At 46.4% G+C, this 19,308-nt stretch overlaps 1 protein-coding gene and 1 pseudogene across 3 annotated transcripts in view; one reads left to right on the top strand and one right to left on the bottom strand.

Annotated features, from left to right (window-relative positions):
- Positions 1 to 379: 379 nt before the first annotated feature.
- Positions 380 to 19,308, top strand: part of ECT2L (epithelial cell transforming 2 like) — a gene marked incomplete at both ends in the record, with an annotated part of 78,635 nt that continues 59,706 nt past the window's right edge. For both annotated transcript variants that reach the window (XM_080941993.1, XM_080941994.1), the window contains 2 exons: positions 380 to 481; positions 1,458 to 1,570. In XM_080941993.1, the coding sequence (XP_080798119.1) occupies positions 380 to 481; positions 1,458 to 1,570 (215 nt within the window). The remainder of the gene's footprint in view (positions 482 to 1,457; positions 1,571 to 19,308) is intronic.
- On the bottom strand, positions 17,652 to 17,922 carry LOC308439610 (non-histone chromosomal protein HMG-17-like; annotated as a pseudogene). The gene has a single exon. The product of its transcript is annotated as a non-histone chromosomal protein HMG-17-like (transcript).

Here is a 19,308-nt window from a genome sequence, read left to right on the forward strand (position 1 = left end):
TCTCAAAGGGCATCTATATACCTCATTAGCCTGGAGAATTGCTCTGCGCTAAGTCTTGTTCTTACGCGGTAACCTGTTCCAGGCTAGGAATCTGGTCAGGAATAGGGAAACTTCTACGGTCCTCAGGTGGGCGTGGGGTCTCTGAACCTCATCCTTACCAAGTTCCCTGTCATGGTCCACTGCCCCACATCTGTATGCATACACATGCCCAAACTGTAATTCTGTGTCTGTTTTACCTGTGTGTTAGTGGATATGGTAATTTTTTATAATTCGTATGCAGAAGATAATTAATATTGTGGTTGTTTCTAAGTCTTTGTAGCCATACATCTGTTAAAATGAACCAGTAGTTCCTAGAAGCAGAAGAAAGTAACTGGCTGAGATGTCACTTGGGAGCCTTCCCCTGAAGGGTCTGGAAGTGGAGAGCTTCCACACGAGGTTCAGTGCCTGGACACCTTTTAAGAACCGGTCCTTAAACAGACAGGTGAGTCACAATCTCTAAAGTCTACGGGAGTTCAGTTGGGGAAAGTCGGTTGTACTGGGGTATGGTGTCATAGTTTTAAGTTTTCTCACCCAAGGCTTTGTTGTTTCCCTGGAGGGGTACCACTTGTGACCCCTGCTTTCACTCCCAGGCCATCATGAGCTTCTGTGGCGGAGGCAGGCAAAGGTTTGGAGAGGGGGCAGGGCACTTCATGTATGTCCGTGTCTTGTTAATCCACTGAGTGCCCATTGTGTGATTTCATGCAGCGCCTTTGAAAAAAATGATTCAGGAGGAATTCCTTCAACCGTAGAGCGATCTCCTCAGATTCTAGTGGAGGCAGAGCTTGTGTGGGTTCGGATGCTTCCGTAATGGGAGGAGGGTGGATGTAGATGTGGGGAGAAAGGTTGATCTGAAGTAAAGACAATGAATCTGCGTTTGTGTGTGAAGCCAAGATGAGCTGAAGTCCAGCTTTCAGGGATGTTGGTTCATGGTGCGTGTTCTCCATGGAGACCAGCTAACAACAGCAGTGGGCAATGATGGCTGATCTTTAGTCCTGTGCGTATTCCAAAGCTCCAAAGCTAGGATCAAATCTGTACTGAGTGGTTCTGCTTCCATGAGACAGCGCGTGGGCCCTGTGGACAGGATGAACTCTTAGGACTTGCTCCAGGCCACACTAACACAGGTAAAACAGGAGCTGTGAACCCCGTTGTGGTCCTTTGTTTTCCGAAGGCTTCCCTTAGCTCCCTGTAAGTATACAATCCCTGGGTTTTCCCACTGGCCCACCCAACAAGCCCTGGCTTTGCCTATATTGCTAGATTAAAGCACTTTAAGCTGTAAGGAAAAAACCCTACAGCCTACGTGAAAGTCCATGTAAACCATCGTGAGTAATGTAAATATTAGCTATGAAGCTGTCATGTGGCCTGTTGCTTAGCAACCGAGAACATAGTGGACAGGGAGATCTCCTTTTCCTCTCTTCCAGCTCTTTCAAGAAAGAGTTGCTCTCATATGTCACTGGTTTGACCTCTGGACCAACAAGCAACGGCAGGAATTCTTATTCGAGATTCTCTCGCAATGCTCAACGTCACAATTAAGGTAAAAATAGCATAATGGTGAAATTATTGATTCCTAATGACACCAAAATATGGTCGCATGTTTATATAACCCTTAAGGAGTTTTCTCTTTTCCCTGTAAAAAGAGGAGACAATTGTTATTTTAAGGGTTATGAACAGATTCTCCTGGTCCAGGCTGAAACAGAGCCTTGGAGACTCAACAACTTGACACCATGGGGAGCCTGTTTTATTTCTATAAACACATGTCAGCGGCTTGGTCTATTCTCTTGCTCTTTTAACTTCTCCTTGGGGCTGCCAGACAGACAATATATGCCAGATGAATATCTGGTACATAGGTAGACATTTCATAAATGATTATAAAATGCTGGATAGAACCAAAAGAAATGTAAGAAAGGACAATGCTAGTGGCCTTTAGGGTTTATGACAAGACATATAGTATCCCACAGGTTAATTCCTGTTCCTATTGTTAGGGAAAAAATTAAGAGAGTGTGTGGGGAGGAATATACTCCATGAAGGTGTGGCGAGTAATGGGGGGAAGGGGAATGCCTCTGGGGACTCATGCTGAGAATCCATTTCCTCTGTGGGACTGGCCACAGGACAGTATAGTACAAAATAGAGTTTATTCAGGACATGGGGAGGGGAGTTAAGAGGGTAGTAGAGGCAGAGAGAGAGAAGAGGAGAGAAATAGAGGCCGGCCATGAGCATGTGGAGAGAGAGCTGTGGAAGGGAATGGGGAGAGGAAGGACAAAGGGGCAAGAGAGGAACAAGGGAGCGACAGACCAAGAGAGAGCGGAGGGGGGCAAACAGCCCCCTTTATAGTGTCAGGTAACTGGGGCGGAGCATACCTAGCTGTTGCCAGGTAACTGTGAGGTGGAGTATAACCTGGCTGTTGCCAGGTAACTGTGGGGTGTGGTTTACAGAATCCCAACACCTATTCCTCCATTGCCCTTTGGCATAGACAGTGTGACATTTGTTAGTTGAACTCATGGCCAGGGCACCTAATGTTCTGATGGGGAATTACTACTCTAGAGATGATTAGAGTTCTCTAATTGGGAAGTATCAATGCTTGGGTTCTCGCCAGTGAGTGAGCAAGCGTCAGATTCAGGAGACAATCACCGCAGCCAGCAGCTTTGTTCAACAGCCAGCTGCGTGTTAGAAATGGACTCTTGTGAGTGATGTGTGTAACCAGGATACTCTAGAAAGCCCCCCAGTGTGCCTGCATCTGACTGGAGGACCTACCTGGGCAGAGGCAGCTCCTGTAAGAATGGTTTTTCTGGATTCATCTTCGGAGAGGTTACCTTGAGTCTGGCGTAATCACTGGTACCAACAATCATAACAGTGGCATTTCCGAGATCTAGTCCTTTGTTCGAAGTCTGACACTCTTTAACCAGTGGACAGGGAACGGGAACTCTGTCACACATGCAGAGGGGACTCTAGGAAGTGGCTGATTTCTTATTGTTTGCTTAGTGACACTCTGGGTATGTTTCACAGCCAGTTGGGGCTAGTTGCTTTCACAATTCAATTTCTTATACAAGGTTCATAAATTATCAAGAGGTGGGTGTGGTTCTTACTTCAAAAACTGCCTTCTATAATTTCTCCTGCCTCTCCCTGACCACCACCTTGAGATGAGTTTTGTCTTGTTTCTCTTCTACACTGGCCTCTCCCGAATCCGTGGGTTCACAGTGGATTGTTCACTGAGGCTTCCTGGTGCGGTACACTGGAAGAAAACATCTCTCTGACTGGGTTGAGTGAACTGTGAAGATTCTTTCTTTTTTTATTTAATTTAATTTTTTTTTCTTATTCACTTTACATCCCACTCACCACCTCCTTCCTGGTCACCCCTTCCATAATATTTCCTCCCATGACCCATCCCCTTTTCCTCTGAGAGGTTTCCCCCAAATCTCCCCCCATTGTGGCACTTCCTCTCCCACTGAGGCCAGACAAGGCAGCCCAGCAAGCAGAACACATCCCACATACGGGTAACATCTTTTGGGATCGCCCCCACTCCAGTTGTTCAGGACTTACAGGAAGACGGAGCTGCGTGTCTGCTACATATGTGTGGGGAGGCCTAGGCCCACCGGTGAATGTTCTTTGGTTGGTGGTTCAGACTAGTTGGACCCCAAGGCTCCAGGTTAGTTGACTCTATTGGTCTTCCTGTGGGGTTCCTATCCCCTTTGGGGCCCAGAATTGTTAAGATTCTTTTTTTAAAGAGAATATTTATTTTCTTATTCTCATATTGTGTGTCTGTGGAGGCCTGAACAGGGTGTTCGATTTCCGAGATGAAGCTATAGGTGCTAGGAAAAAGATGAAGAAAGTAGGGGTGAGGAGGATCTGCTCCGTGGGGGTGCAGTGAGGCATGGGGGTAAGAGGGGTGCCTCTGGGGAACCCATGTTGGGAATCTCTTCCCCCTGAGGGACCAGCCACACAACAGTATAGTACAAAATAGTTTATTCAGGTCATGGGGAGGGGAGTTAAGAGGGTGGTAGAGGCAGAGAGAGAGAGAGAGGAGTAGAGAAGCAGAGACCAGCCTCATGGGGGGGGGGAAGGGGATGAAGAGAGCAGTGGGGGAGGGGGGAGGGGGGGAGAGCAAGGGCGCAAGAGAACAAAGAGGCCGAGAGAGCAGGAGGAGGGGGCAAGCAGCCCCTTTTATAGTGTCAGGTAACTGGGGCGGAGCAGACCTGGCTGTTGCCAGGTAACTGTAGGTGGGGTTTACAGAATCCCTACGGTAGGTGTTTGTAAGCCGCTGTGCAGTGTCGGTGCTGGGAACTGAACTCTGGAGGAACCGTGTGTGCTCTTAACATGAAACATCTCTGAAGCCCAGCAACGACTGTTTTAGTGGGTGTCTGAAGATCAGGGGGCGGCACATTCCACTGTAGTCATTTTCTGTCATTCCTTTTGTCCTACTTTCCAGCTTTCTAGAAAAAAAAACAACAGACCAAACCCCATTCATATCCACTATCCCATTGTACTGTGCGTTCTAGTCTCTGGGTCCATGAACCAAGCAATTTCAGTTGTGACCACTAGAGGTCATTAGAGATCTTGTGGTACATTTGAGGCGGCTTAACATAGACCTGGCATTTTGTCACCTAGAAATTGTACCCTTTGGCACCTGAATTCTTCTTTCTGTGAAGTAAGAGTGTGGGACCAGCCTGTTGTGTAGTTTTTCTTCCTTTGACAGCAGCTGCGTTCTCACAGGGAGCGGGTGAGTCATAGTTGACGAAGCTCGGGGCTCACTGGGCCGCGGACTTCACAGGAAGCTGTGCTCGAGTCTCTGGTTTCTAGATTTGACCTTCTGAGGTCCTCGTCAACTTGTAGAGATTGTTTTTAGTTGTCGAACACAATCTGCTTGTTCACACTCTTCTTGTCTCAGGCTTGCATATGTGGGTGATTTCTACCTAGCCCTCAGACTACTTCACTATTTCCAGAGGTTCACTCTGCGTTAGTAGGTCTAACTCTAGAAGCTCGACTCTTTTATTTAACAAGTTAATACAGTCAGCTTCCCCGAGAGCACCCTTATCGAGATATAATTTGTGTGCAATAATACTTGGCAGCTGAATGACTCAAGTGAACGGTTTTGAGTATTCGCAGAACTTTGTGACCATCATATGGTCTAAGCTTAACACATTTCACCATCCCCAGAGCGCCCTCCACACCAGTGACAGTCCCTCCCTACCTCTCGTCCTTCCAGACCTGTCCAAACACAAGCCTACTTCCTGTTTCTCTAAATTTACCCCCCTCTGGACTCTACATAAACAGAGCCAGGTGATTTTTTTTGGCAGCTTTTTTTCATGTATTAAAATGTCAAGGTTTATCCATTTTATAGCACACTGTAACACTTTTTTCTTCTTGTCAAAAGAAATATTCCATTGTGTGGACTTGTGATATTTCACACTGTGACATTTATTTTACTGTAGTGGATGGTGGTTAGGAAACATGCTAAGGTGTGACAACAACTTGGTGTTCTTCTAGACCACGTGTGCCCAGGTGACTGAGGTCAGCAAGTGCCTGTACCTGTGGCCATTTCTCTGGCCCTTTTATTAGGAATTCATATCAGAGAGCTTAGTACTAGAACGCTTGCCCCGAATGTCCAAGGGCCTGGGTCGCATCCTCAGAGCTTTTACTTCTCCCATTCTGAAGTGTATATACTTAGAAATGAAACCAATGGCTGTAAGAGCCACAGAACCATCACGCCTTGGACATTTATTCAGTGTTTCTTTCGAATCTCCTTATTCCCGTAGTCTTTCTCCCCCACAAATGAAAACATAATATAGAAGGAAAAATATACATAACTGTTGAAGTCTTGGGTGCGCTCTGTTGTAGAACAGTACTTTTTCTCAGGACAGAGGCTATTGTTTCTGTTTGTTTTATAATCTATTTATTTGTTGAAAACCCCTTTTCCTCCGATACGTTCTGGTCATGGTTTCCCCTCCTCCAGCCCCTCCCACCTGCGGCACCCCCATTTGTTCTCTTGTTCTATAATTTCCGGATAACTTTGTCTTAATTCACATAACCACATTCATAAACACGGTAATTCAAAATCAGGGGGGATATGTAACTTTCTTTGAGACTTTATTCCTAGGGTCTATGAGATATATTAAATATCTAGGAATTTTAGAATGACTCAGATTGTTTTATTTTTTTTAACTAATTTAGCTTCTCAAACCATCCCTCTGGCCAGTGTTGGTCCTTTTAACAGGAAGTGTTTTTATTTCTCGTGAATGCAGTTTCTCAGGGACACTCAGTGTCAGCAGGTTCCTGCTGGTGTCTGCCCCCTCCCCCGCCCTTGGCTAAATTGACCTTTGAAGGCCACTGGGCTGTTGGTATCTGTCACACTTGGAGCCACCTCTGAGGGCTGCTCTCCTTGCTACACCGGTGGGACCGGTTTTAAATTGCTGCTGCACTGCTGCATTGCCTTCCTACAAAGGCCTTTCATTCCAGAACTGGAGAAGTTTAAACTTGTAGCCTTCTTGGGTGGGTGTGGGCAAAATTCATGCAACTGTAGTTTCAAGAGGTGGGGGTGGGGAGGGACCGAAGAAAGAAGGAAGGTCATGAGTAACACAAGAGAAGTCAAGTCTGGTTGTTTGTGTCTACCAGAGCTGAGTGGACTTGGGGGTGAGCAGGAAAACATGTTTTCCTGTGTGCTTAAGAGAGAGCATGTATGTGTGCTTAAGAGAGAGCATGTATGTGTGCTTAAGAGAGAGCATGTATGTGTGCTTAAGAGAGAACACCCATGCCCACAGGAATCCGTTCATTTACTATTTCCACACGGCACCTCGAGGGGTCAGGGGAGAAAATCTCACGGGGTATAGTCTGTCGAGAAAACTGGGTATGAAGTTTCTCAGAGACAATATACTCCTAGCTGTGAGGAAAAAGATGAGGAGGGGGATGGGATATGGCCCATGGAGGGGCAGCAAGGCCTGGGGACAAGGGGGATGCCTCTGGGGGACCCATATTGGGGATCCCTTCCCCCGAGGGACCAGCCACACTGCGGTATAGTACAGAATAGAGTTTATTCAGGGCATGGGGGATTTAAGAGGGTGGTAGAGGCAGAGAGAGAGAGAGAGAGAGAGTAGTGAACTAGAGGCCAGCCACGAGGACGTGGAGGGGTGGGGGAAGGGAAGGCGGAGAGGAGGGGCAAGGGTGGATGACCAAGAACCCGAACACAGGAGAGAGAGAGGAGGGGGCACGCAGCCCCTTTTATAGTACCAGGTAACTGTGGGGCGGGTTTTTCAGAATCCCAACCCTAACTTAAGTTGGAGCTCTAAGCACAGCTGTATCACCGTGACTTCGGAAACCCATTCTAACGGAGAGTGTTCGCACATGGCCATGGGAAGTTGTTTTAAGGAAAAAGCATCGCCCAGTGATGGTGTAACCCCAAAGCAGGATGAGACATGCTCTTTAGGACCTGGATAGCACCATCCTCACTGTGGGCTCTGCCACCAGGGAAGGATGCGACTTGAACTGAAGACAGTATAGGCAAGGGAAAAATTCTAGCTAAGCTGCCGCGCAGAGTGGGAGGAAAGTCAGCAGTGAGGGATCCTGTCTAAACTGCAGGCTCCTGCTGGAGACAGGCCAGGGGACCAGACATCCCCGGAGGCATTGGAGGACCAGGAACCTGATCAGATTTCCAGGGTGATCTGGTATCAAGGGTTGGGGTTTGCTCTGAAATGACCTAGCAATGTTCTCTGCTAAGTCTAGATTTTACAAAGGAGCTCAGAAGGACAAAGGAGAAGGCTCAGGAGCCTGAGAAGGCAGAACTTTGTCAGAGGAGCAGGAAATGCTCAGAGACAAGCTGCACCACTGTACTTCAGACTATTGTGTCTGGACAGGCAGAGAGTCTGGAAGTTTGGGTTATTTTGTCTCTTCCTTTTCTAAGGCCCATGTTCTGGGCATTGTCCAACCTTCTACACAGTTTAGAGCAATCATATAAAATACTGTCATTCATTGATCCGATGTTTTGTAGGGATTGATGAGGCTAATAAAGAAAACCCAAGTTTATTTATTTACATTTTATGTGTATGTGTTTCTTTACCTGCATAATGTTTGTGTACAGTGTGTGGTATCTTCAGATGTCATTGAGTCTTCTGGGACTGGAGTTATCATGTCAAAGACTGGAGAGCCTTTGTATCCGGGAGACCCCCTCCCACAGAGACTCGGAGGCTGCAATCAATGCAAAAGCGAGAGATTTATTGATCTGCCGTGCTGGGGCTGTCCTACACCCTAAGGAGAGGCGACCCCGAAAGGCTGTTACAAGTAGTTTTTATACTTTTTAGGGGTATAGGTTACATCAGCAAGGTTACAGTTTAAACTTATTGGCTAAGTGTACTGACCTTGGGGTCTATTGGCTAGCAAGCATGTGACAGTCATTCGAACCGTGTCTGGGGCCAGAGGGTCAGGTGACTTATCAGTCAGTACATTCTGAGAATTTTTCTGAGAATCATTTACTCAAGGGTGTTCCTTCTGCTCTGGGCCTTTGTTCCCTTTATCTCTGTTTGTCAGGCACAGGCTGGGAGAAGAAGGGGAATTTGGGGAATTTGGAGGGCGGGGGGGGCGGAGATGTCAGGGGTAGGTGCTGGGAATAGAACCCAGCCCTTTGTGAAAGTGCCCAGAGCTCTTAACCCCTGAGCCATCTCTCTAGTCTCTTCCCCAACAAAAATACTTAAGTTTGGAAGCAAAGGAGAAAACCAAACTCCTGAAACTGTCATGTTGGGGGAGGAGTGAAAGACCAGAGGACATGTTAAGCAAATCTTGCGCTAAGTTCTTAGTTCCTATGTTCTGTGGTGAGATTCTGTTGTGTTTGAAGTCTCCATGTATCCCATAGACCCACCGCACACGTGATGCTGTCTAAATTTTCTATGGTAAGAGCTGGTTGCAGTACATCTCCTGAGTACGGGACGGAGGGTTGACGTGGAAGTCAGGAAGCCTCCTTTGTCTCTTCTCCATTTCCACCCGGGGTTTACATACCTTCCCTTCCAAGCCATTCAGTTTCTCTTTCCTCTGCCCGAAATCCCGCTCAGGCACCAGACACCCGTGTATTGCTGATTACTGCACACACAGGGGCCTGAAGGTTGAGGGCACTTTGGGATTGGACTGAATTTATCATGGGATTCACATACCTGAGAGTGTTTTGTGGAAGAGAAGCCCTGTAGACAGTAATTCTGCCCAAGGGATGTTAGCAATGTCTGCAGAGAGTTTCTCAGAGTGGTCTTTTCTTTCCTTCTCTCTCTCTCTCTCCCTCCCTCCCTCCCTCCCTTTCTTTCTTTCTTTCTTTCTTTCTTTCTTTCTTTCTTTCTTTCCTTCTTTCTTCCTTTTATTGGATATTCTCTGCATTTACATTTAGATGTTACCCCTTCCCCCTCCCCCTCCCATTGCCCCATGAATACGCTTACACTTTAGCAGGGATTTAAGGATGTGACCTCTCCCATTCTGGTAGCCTGTAGACTCTGTTGTGTGAAGATTATTGTTCAAATTAGTTCTCAGGGAAACCATTTCGGAGGACAAGACAGAGAGGACTACAGGCTGAAGACTGCAAAATTGAAATGTAGAAATCCTGGCTCTGTGATGACCTCATGAGTCCTTAGTTTTGAAGCTGCCCTGATTAGGGAGTCTAAGCTTTCTATTTCATAGTCACTTCTCTGGTCATCCCAGCTCTTCAGAATGAGGGGGAAAGCATTTAGCTGTCACACAGATGCGAGAGAGCCCATCAGACCCACGCATGTCATCCGAGGAGTTAATCAGAGCTATGTGATTTCCTAAAACTACCACGAATATTTCCTGTTTCCTACTTAGCAGCAGCAGCAGAATCTGCTCTGTTGCTGCTTCGTCTGGGGACAGTCGGGGCCACAAACACTGAACAGGTGCGTCCATCAGACTGGCCTGGGGTTTGTAAAGCACAGAACATGAGCCTTGCTAGGCACTTTGGCCTAAGTAGCCTGGAATGGGGTTGAGGAAATGGTTGTCACCGAGTTCCCCAGGTGATCTGGTGCACAGCCAAGGACAGTACACAGCTGGAGGCCCCCCCCAGGCTCCTGCCTGCTGCTCCCCCCCCCAGGCTCCTGCCTGCTGCTCCCCCCCCAGGCTCCTGCCTGCTGCTCCCCCCCCCCAGGCTCCTGCCTGCTGCTCCCCCCCCCCAGGCTCCTGCCTGCTCCCCCCCCCCAGGCTCCTGCCTGCTGCTCCTCTTCCTTCCTGGAGGCAGGAACACTGGCTGCACCGTTTGCAATACTATGTTGGTGAGATTACGTAGTGGTTTTAGAACACACTTCATGGTGTTGTTGGCCCTAAACTTAATTAGAGTAATTAAGAAAGTAATTCCTGCATCGCTGAAAATTCCAGGGTTAGATCTGGTTGTAGTTGAAGCCTAGTTCTAATAGTACAGCTAGCGTTTGATTTCTTTCTTTTCTTCTTTCTTTTTTCCTTCCTTCCTTCCTTCCTTTCTTTCTTTCTTTCTTTCTTTCTTTCCCTGTCTTCAGCAATCTTGCCTTCTTACACATCCTCAGTGTGTCTACAGGGGGAGAAATTTGGTTATTTGGGGTTTTATTTTAATTGCACTAGCTTACAGGTCCAGGCCAGCACCCCACCCCACCCCACCCCTTCGAAGGACACACACACATATGTATGTATATACATATATATATTTACACACACACATACATACATATATCACATATGTGTATATCTCAGGCTAGTACCAGGATGACTCCTGAGCTCCTGATTCTCTTCCCTTCACTTCCTGAGTGCTGAAGCCAAAGGCGTGGGACACAGTGCTCATGGATGTGGTGCTGAGGGTCAAACCAAGGGCTTCAAACATGCCAGACAGGCATTCTACTAACTGAGCTATGTCCCCAGCTCAGGGCAGCTTCCGACTGAGTGCTGTGGCCAGGAGCCGCATGCATTAACTTGGCCTTGATCCTGTACTTCTTAGATCTAGAAATGCAGTTAGTGTCTGTGGACACCCATGGCTCACAAACATTACTACTTGTAACTCCAGCTCCAGGGCATCCTGGGCCTCTAGCTTTCTTAGGCACCCATACTCACATGTACACACACACACACACTCACTCGGACACATACACACATATATACATGATTTTAAAATGAGATAAATGTTTAAATAATTGGGGTAGTTTTCCCTAAGGTAGCAGAACCTGCCTTCGCTAAGCAGTCTGTAGACCCCGGCTGGGCACCCACTGTGCCCATTTCCAGGGCTCAACTGTGAACAAACCCCAGGGACGTCTGTTGTTCTGTCCAGTTCCCTGTCCAGTTCTCCCAGTCTGCCTGTTCACAGCCTTGCTGCTTCTCCCGGTCAGTTGGTCCTGTTGTTTCTCACCATGAGCTGGATGGTCCATCTGGGCTCCAGGTCTGACTGGGACAACGAGGGAATGAAGACAGACACACAGACACACTGGGGTCTAATGGACTCCGTTCTCTGATGGAGAAGCCAGAGCACCTCGGAGTATTTATCACATATAGCTGAGTAGATTGGAGGGCTGTTGCACACAGCTAACCACAGGAGCGGCTGATCACATAAGGGCACATACATCCCCGTAGGCAGGTTTAGCGGATCTCATTGGCAGCCGTGTCTGTCGGCCAGCAGCGTTCCGGCATGTGCAAGGAACCATAGTAGATAAACTTTCTGCACACATTCTCAGCACCTGCACATAGACCGGGGAAGGCTTTGCCATCCTTTTGAGCCTCACTCCAGGTAGGGGCAGAGGGGGCTATGTTATTCTCGCACAGGCCTGAGGCAATGAGGTCCTCAACATGGCCGTACGTGTGTCAACAAAACACATTCTCGGAGAACGTCACTCATTCAAGTTTCCTTCCTGTCCATCTGCCTTTTCTCCCTCCCCCTCTCCCAGACTGTGACCCCGCCCCTACCTCACCCCTACTACCTGCTTCAGCTTTTCAGCACGTTTGCACAGCCTGTAATTTCTCTGATGGTGACACTATTCATAGAGTGTCACCGGACAATTCGTCTACAGAATACGTTTTTTTAAAAGTTAGTTTTTGTTTTGTTTGTTGAGCAACCCTTGCTATATACTCAAGTGTGTGCTCCAGTACCTGGGTATACATTTTTTTTCTTCTTTGATGTTTTCTTAAAACGAGTTTATAAGCTTTATCGAGACTATACACTCAGTGTAATGAATCCCCACATAGTGAACACCTTTTTTGACAATGGTAAACTCTCAGTACATATTACTTCATCAACGCCAACATTCATACCACGGATTATTTTAAATAAAACTCTGGACACATCACTTCACACATTAACGTTCCAATATGTATCTCTTAAAAAGAACAGACCTTAAAATTTTAATCACAAATCCATTATAAACCTAACAAAATGAATAATTCACTAGCCACTGCGCGTCTGGTCATAGCTTTAATTTCCTTAGTATTTCCATAAATTCTTACTCCAAAAATAATTTGTTCGGATGAATGAAATACCTCAGTGGGGAGAGACGTATGTCGACAAGCATAATCTGAGTTCAACCCACAGAATCCACATGCACTGGCTGGTTTTGTGTCAACTTGACACAAGCTGGAGTTATCACAGAGAAAACAGTCTCAGTTGAGGAAAGGCCTCCATGAGATCCAGCTGTAAGGCATTTTCTCAACTAGTGATCAAGGGGGGAGGCCAGCCCATTGTGGGTGGAGCCATCCCTGGCCCAGCCCATTGTGGGTGGTGCCATCCCTGGGCTGGTAGACCTGGGTGCTAAAAGAAAGCAAGCTGAGCAAACCAGGGGAAGCAAGCCAGTAAGTAACATCCCTCCATGGCCTCTGCATCAGCTCCTGCTTCCTGACCTGCTTGGGTTCCAGTCCTGACTTCCTTTAGTGATGAACAGCGATGTGGAAGTGTAAGCTGAATAAACCCTTTCCTCCCCAACTTGCTTCTTGGTCATGATGTTTGTGCAGGAATAGAAACCCTGACTGAGACACCACATGATGGGGTGACAGAGCTGACCCTGCAGGTTCTCCTCTGACCTCCACATACAGGATACAGGCACCCAGACCCCCTCCCCCACATTGGTGATACACACCCAGACCCCAACACATGCACACAAAATAGTGATACACACAGTACTCAAGAGGTTGAGGCAGCTGAGTGGTCACATGTTCAAGGGCAGCAGAACAAAGATCGGGCTACAGAGTGAGCTACTGTCTAAAAAAAGATATTTTTTTTCTTAAATAATTCTTTTTTAAAAAGGAGTTTTACATTTGGTTTGGTTCAACTTTGTTTGGTTTGGGGTTTTTACGCCAATATCTCACTATCGGTTCTAATGTGGACTACAATAAACCTAATACTTCGTAGTGAATTTCAATAAGACTCTTGGGATTGGAAAAATGGCTCAACAGATAAGAAAACTGGTTGCTTTTCCAGGTGCCCTGAGCTTGACTATCAGCAGCTACACAATAGTTCATAACTGTTTGTAACTTCAGTCCCGGGGGATTTGATGGCTTCTTCTGGCTTCTGCAAACACGAAAGGTTCACGGAGCACAAACGTATATGCCGGTGGCACACCCGTTCATATCAGAATAAAGGAAATAAAAATAAATCTCGTAGGCCTCCTCAGTTCCTCTCAGTCCTCGATGTTCCCTTTTGACTTGCAGAGGTTCCCACGATTTGCCTCTAGCTGATTGTATCCTTCTGTCTCCTGTAGTTTCTGAAAATTAGAAGCCTACCTAATTGGGTTGAGGCTTGATTGTTTTGATACGAACACCTGGTGTGTGTTCTCAGTGTTCCCCTCAGAGGGATGGTGCTCTGATCCCTGTTACCTGCCCTTTCCTTAGGTTCACTGTACCATTAGGAGTTGCAAAATGTTGGCTTGTTAAAGGTTCAGTCCTTTGGGCTCACTAACGAAATTCTTCAAAAGGCACCTTTCTTGTCTTTGCCCAGTTCCTTTCTCTTGGGCTGTTTGTACTGGAAAGGCAATAATTATCTGGTTTCCTTGCTTCCTCTATACCCAAGAATAGAGTTCTTTGTAGCGTTGTGAACTCAAGTATTTTTATTTTGAATTTAAGTATTGTGATATGACGCAATATCAGGTTGTTTCGTTTGGTTGTTTTGCTTGAGACAGGCCTCAGTATGTAGCACTGGCTGGCCTGGAACGCACTATGTGCTGGTGTTAGCCTGGATCTCATGGGTGATACACCCTCTGCCTCCTGGGGTTACAGGTGTGCACCGCCACACCTGGGAATTTTCATAAGAAAATTGTTCTGCTCTTGGCTCATACGGCCTCTTCCAAGCAATTCTTTTGTCCTTTTGATGTTTGTTAGTAACTCATCTACAGTGGTCTGATCTGTGCTGCCTAGGTTACTGTGGTCTTTACCTTGGGTTTGAAATCTGCAGCTCTCTTGAGGACTCTGGTGCTCTTGGTGGCAGGTGGTATTTGGGGTTAGGAGCAGCAGCTTCTCTGAACATACATAGCTGTCTAGGGAAATGAGAACGTGGCTTAAACAGATCATAGTCCATGAAGAGTTCAGATCTCTCAGCTCAACTTCAAGTCCAGGAAACTCTTAACCTTTTTATGCCCCACCTGTTTTCTCTCCCTCCCTCTCTCCTTACTTCCCACCCTCTCTCTTTTTAAGACAGAATTCCCTGAGTAACAGCTCTGGCTGTTCTAGAATTCATTTTGTAGACCAAGCTGACCTTGAACTCCCAAAGATCTGATCGCCTCTGCCTATGGAGAGGAGGGATTAAAGGTTTGTACCACTGTGCCCTGTTTCCTTCTCTGAAATGGGAAATCTGGTTCCCAGTGACATCAGTATAACTTCTCCTTTCTTCCACAATAAAATAATGTATGCATAGCACTCCCAGAATAAACCAAGTCACTGCCGCCACACATTACAGAGTCACTGAAGTTTGCTAAGCCTTCTTTTTCCTGCAATTCTTTTTGTCCTTAAGATATATCACATTGACTCAAGTTTTTCTATTTAGAAACTTAAATAATTCTGATCTGTATTCATGAAGCTAAGTCAATACACCGTTGGGCTTGTTTAATTCTTACTTTTGACTATTAGAGATTTTCCCTTTCCGCTCCAAATTTTGTTTGATAATTAGAAAGCAGGTATCTCATTAGAAGAGTCAAGCTAAGAAACAAGATATAGGTTGGAAATGTCCTGTCCCTGTGTTGTATACTCTTTTTTTTTGCCACTAATTTATTCATTTTTTCACTTTATATCCTGATTGCAGTCTCCTCCCCTCCTTCCAGTCTTCCCCTCAAACAGCCCCTCCCCCTTCCACCATCGTCATCTCTTCCCAGAAGTGGGAGGACGTCCTGGGTACCAACCCACCCAGACACAGCAGTCACTGCAGGACTAGGCACATCCTTTCCCACTGAGGCCAAGACAAGGCAGCCCAATTAGGGGAACAGTATCCACAGGTGGGGAACAGTATCCATAAGCAGGAAACAGAGTCAGGAACAGCCCCTGCTCCAGTTACTGGGGGACCTGAATGAAGACCAAGTGGCACATCCAATACACCTGTGTAGGGGCGAGAGGTAGGGGAATGGGATAGAGAGGTAGGGGAGTGTGGGGTCCAGTCCCACCCATACATGACCCTTGGTTGGTGATTCAGTTCCTGGGAGCCCCTAAGGGTTCAGGTTAGTTGACTCTGGTGGTCCTCTTATGGAGTCCTTATCCCCTTGGGTCCCTCAGTTCTTCCGTAAGACTCCCCCCATCCCCTGAGCGCCATCTAATTTTCGGCTATGGGTCTTTGCATCTGCTTCAGCCAGCTGCGGGAGGAACTTCTGAAAGGACAGTGATGCTGGGCTCCTGTCGGCAAGCACAATCGGGTATCATTAATAGTGTGAGGGATTGATTCTTGCCCGTGGGATGGGTCTCATGTTGGGCCAGTCTTTGACCTTTCCCTCACTCTCTGCCCCATCTTTGTCCCTGCACTTCTTGTATTTTGGGTTGAAAGTCCTGTTGGGTTAGTGTCCTTTTCCCTCCACTCAGAGTCCTGTCTGACTATGGGAAGTGGCCATTTCAGGCTCCATGACCCCCATTGCTAGGAGTCTCAGCTAGAGCCACCCTTATAGATTCCCTGGAGCCTCTCCCATCCCAGCTCTCTGGCACATCCTAGAGATGCCCCTCTCTGCCCAGCCGGCCACAAATTTCCATTCCCTCTCCTGGCCCCTCTCCCTGACTCTCCATACACCAGATCTAGTACCCACTCCTTGTTCTCCTACCCAGTTCCCTCTATCCACCCACCTCGGGCGACTACTTTATTTTCCCCTCTGACTGAGATTCAAGCATCCTCCTTTGGGGTTGAACATTCTTAATCTGAAATCCAAATCCGTTTGCCTCCAAATTCTAGGGTTTTTGTTTTTTTAAGATTTATTTTTAGTTTTTCATTTAGTAAATGTGTGTGTGTGCATGTGGGTTTGTGCATATCAGTGGAGTGCCCCTGGTAGCCAGAAGAGGGCTCAGATCCCCTGGTCTAGCTGCCTGAGGGCTGGGAACCAAATTCACATTCCCCAGCCCGAAAAGCCTTGTTTTGTTTTACATATTTCATACAATGTATTTTTTAAATTATTTCTTTTTATTTTATGTGCATCGGTGTTTTTACCCGAACATATATCCCTGTGAGGTTGTCAGATCCTTTGGAACTGGAGTTACAGATAGTTGTGAGTTCTAGGTGTTGGGAATCGACCTGGTTCCTCTATAAGAGTGGCCAATGTCCTTCACACTGAGTCATCTCTCCAGCCCCCGTACAATATATTTTCATCATGGTTTTCTGTCTCCAAACTCCTCCCAGACCCTCCTGAACTCCTACCTATGCAATTCCTGTCCTTTCTCTTTCCTTCCTTCCTTTCTTTCTTTCTTTCTTTCTTTAACTGTAACCAGCTTTATTAAAGATACTTTTCATAAACAATCATGGTATTCAGGAAGGACATGAGCAGACACTCAACAATATACAAGAACTTCCAAACTCCCTTCTTGTGTAGACTACCAAAATCAGAAAGCCACTCTAAAACCCAATGAAATCTTCAGTCAATGCTTCGAAAAGGGGAAAGTAGCTTAGGGTTAGGGTTGACATTTCACATTAAGGATGTTGTTTAACAACTTTTCATGAGCTGACTCTGACTTTCAGGAAATGAACATGGCAGAATTATCAATCTGAAGATCCACAGTCTTTTATAGAAGGAACCATTGCTCTTCTGAGAACACTCGATGAAGTCACTGCAAAGTCCACATTGTCCAGTAGACTAGAAAACCAATGTTGGGGGTCAGGTTTCAATAGGTCTCTGGTTTTAAGGGAATTATGTCTATGTTGTTGGTACACAGGGGAAAGGTTATAAAAATGAATTTAGAGTTTTCTCAGACCACAAGGCATTTTGTGCCTTGGTATCCACCTATGCAGGATCAGGAGCCTTTCAAAATTATCAAGGAAAGAGGTTTTCTGTCCTCAGTCCAGCTTGGGTGATATTTTGTTAGTGACACGTGATCCTTCCTCCCCACAATGAAGTGTTCTGTGTGCTAACAATATAGTTTAAAAAAAAAGTAAAACAAAATTCTGCATTTTTATAAAACTTGATAAAAAATAGCATTTCAAACTGTACAGTCACCAGAAGTGCACAGTTATCAAAAACGCACACACGTCACTTGGCATCTCCAGCACCTTCAGCTTTCTGTGCCTGGTCTGTTTTGGAGTCTCCCTTTTCTGCAGGATTACTCACATCCTTACCAGCATGGCTTTCCCCTTCTTCCCCTTGGGTACCTTCTCTCCCTTCTTTGCTGGGGCCTTTTAGGTTTGGGCTCTGACTTTGGAGGAGCAGGTTTAGCAGACAACCTTGCAGATCTTCTCTGTGGCTCGTCCTTCACCTTGGCTTTGTCTCCTTTAGCAACCCCTTCAGCCTTTCTTTTGGGCATGGCGGCGGCAGGGGACGTTGGGGCTTGGTCCATCCGGGGGTCGCCCTCCCTGCTGTTTCACACTGGTCCCTTTCTCTCTTTCAAATCACGAACAGTAATAGCCCCCTCCCCATCAAAATACAACAAAACAAAGCAAAACAAAAAACATACCAAGACCAAGACCCCTCCTTACAAAAACCAGTCAAACAAACATGGAGTTCATTTTGTCTTGGTCAACTGCTCCTGGGTAAGGGGACTGCCCTGGAGTGTGGTTGACAAACCCGGTGACACTCTGTAGACAGAAACAGATTCCACTCTCTCCCAGCAGGTATCGATTGCAAATGGCTTCTTGGTTACAGAGAGACTTTGCCTCTACTTTTTCAGTGTCGGGGGTTTTTTGGTCAGCCTCGAAACTGTCTGAAGCCCAAAGTATTTTCTGCTACAGAACTTACTTCATTTTGTGCATTAAATTATTTACAATACTGTATAAAATTACCTTATGGCTATGCATACAAACTTTATGCTTAGATTTTTCATTGTATGTATTCAAACAATCCAAAAATCTGAAGAAGATGATGAAAAAGAAATCCAAGATCCAAAACGTTTCTGGTCCTAGGCATTTCAGTTAAGGAATATTCCACCACTCATGAGTATCTTGAGTTCTGTGGGCTGTAGACTCTCCCTTAATGAAGTGTGGGGCTATGGGCAGGATTCACGTGAATGGCTGTGGCTGAGTCCTGATGGAATTTCACACGCACACGGATGGGTATTTTCCCTAAATCAAAACCAGAAAAAATAAAAAATAAACAACAAAAAAATTAAAATCTCTAAAGCCGTCGCTATCATCCCTGGGCTGTTCCCTTGTCAGAACCACCGACTGCTTCCCAGGTCCTTAGTCCCACCTCTCTATCCCCAAAGCCGCTGTGTGACCTTGCAGGCTCTTGTGTGGAACCCAGAGGAGGTTTGCTTGAATCCTACCTTCCTTGGGCTCTCTGCAGTCTTCAGTAGGATCAAGTTCTTGCTCCCAGAGAAGCTTTACCTTTGTGTCCTGGGGAATGACAGGCTTCTGTCTTTCCTCTTCCCTGGGGCCCTTGGATAAAATGCTAACGAATGCTAACATCTCACAAGCACTGATTCCTTCAACTCCTTGCATGTGGCCTGCCCCCTTCCTGGGCCCCCTTCATCTCCACCTGCGGATTTCATTTAACATTTCTGTATCGGACAGTTCTTATTTCTGCTCCAGACATCTCTGTGCTACCCAAATCTCACACCCAACTGTTTACTTGATATTTATTTATTTATTTTTTTTGGTGCATACTTATTCTAGAATGTATCTCCCCAAAACGTTGTTTTCACAGGCAAAACTTGACCACTTTCTTGCTCTGTTACGAGTTGATACCACCGGCC

This window comes from Micromys minutus, assembly GCF_963924665.1.
Source record: "Micromys minutus genome assembly, chromosome: 30".
Classification (NCBI taxonomy): Eukaryota; Metazoa; Chordata; class Mammalia; order Rodentia; family Muridae; genus Micromys; species Micromys minutus.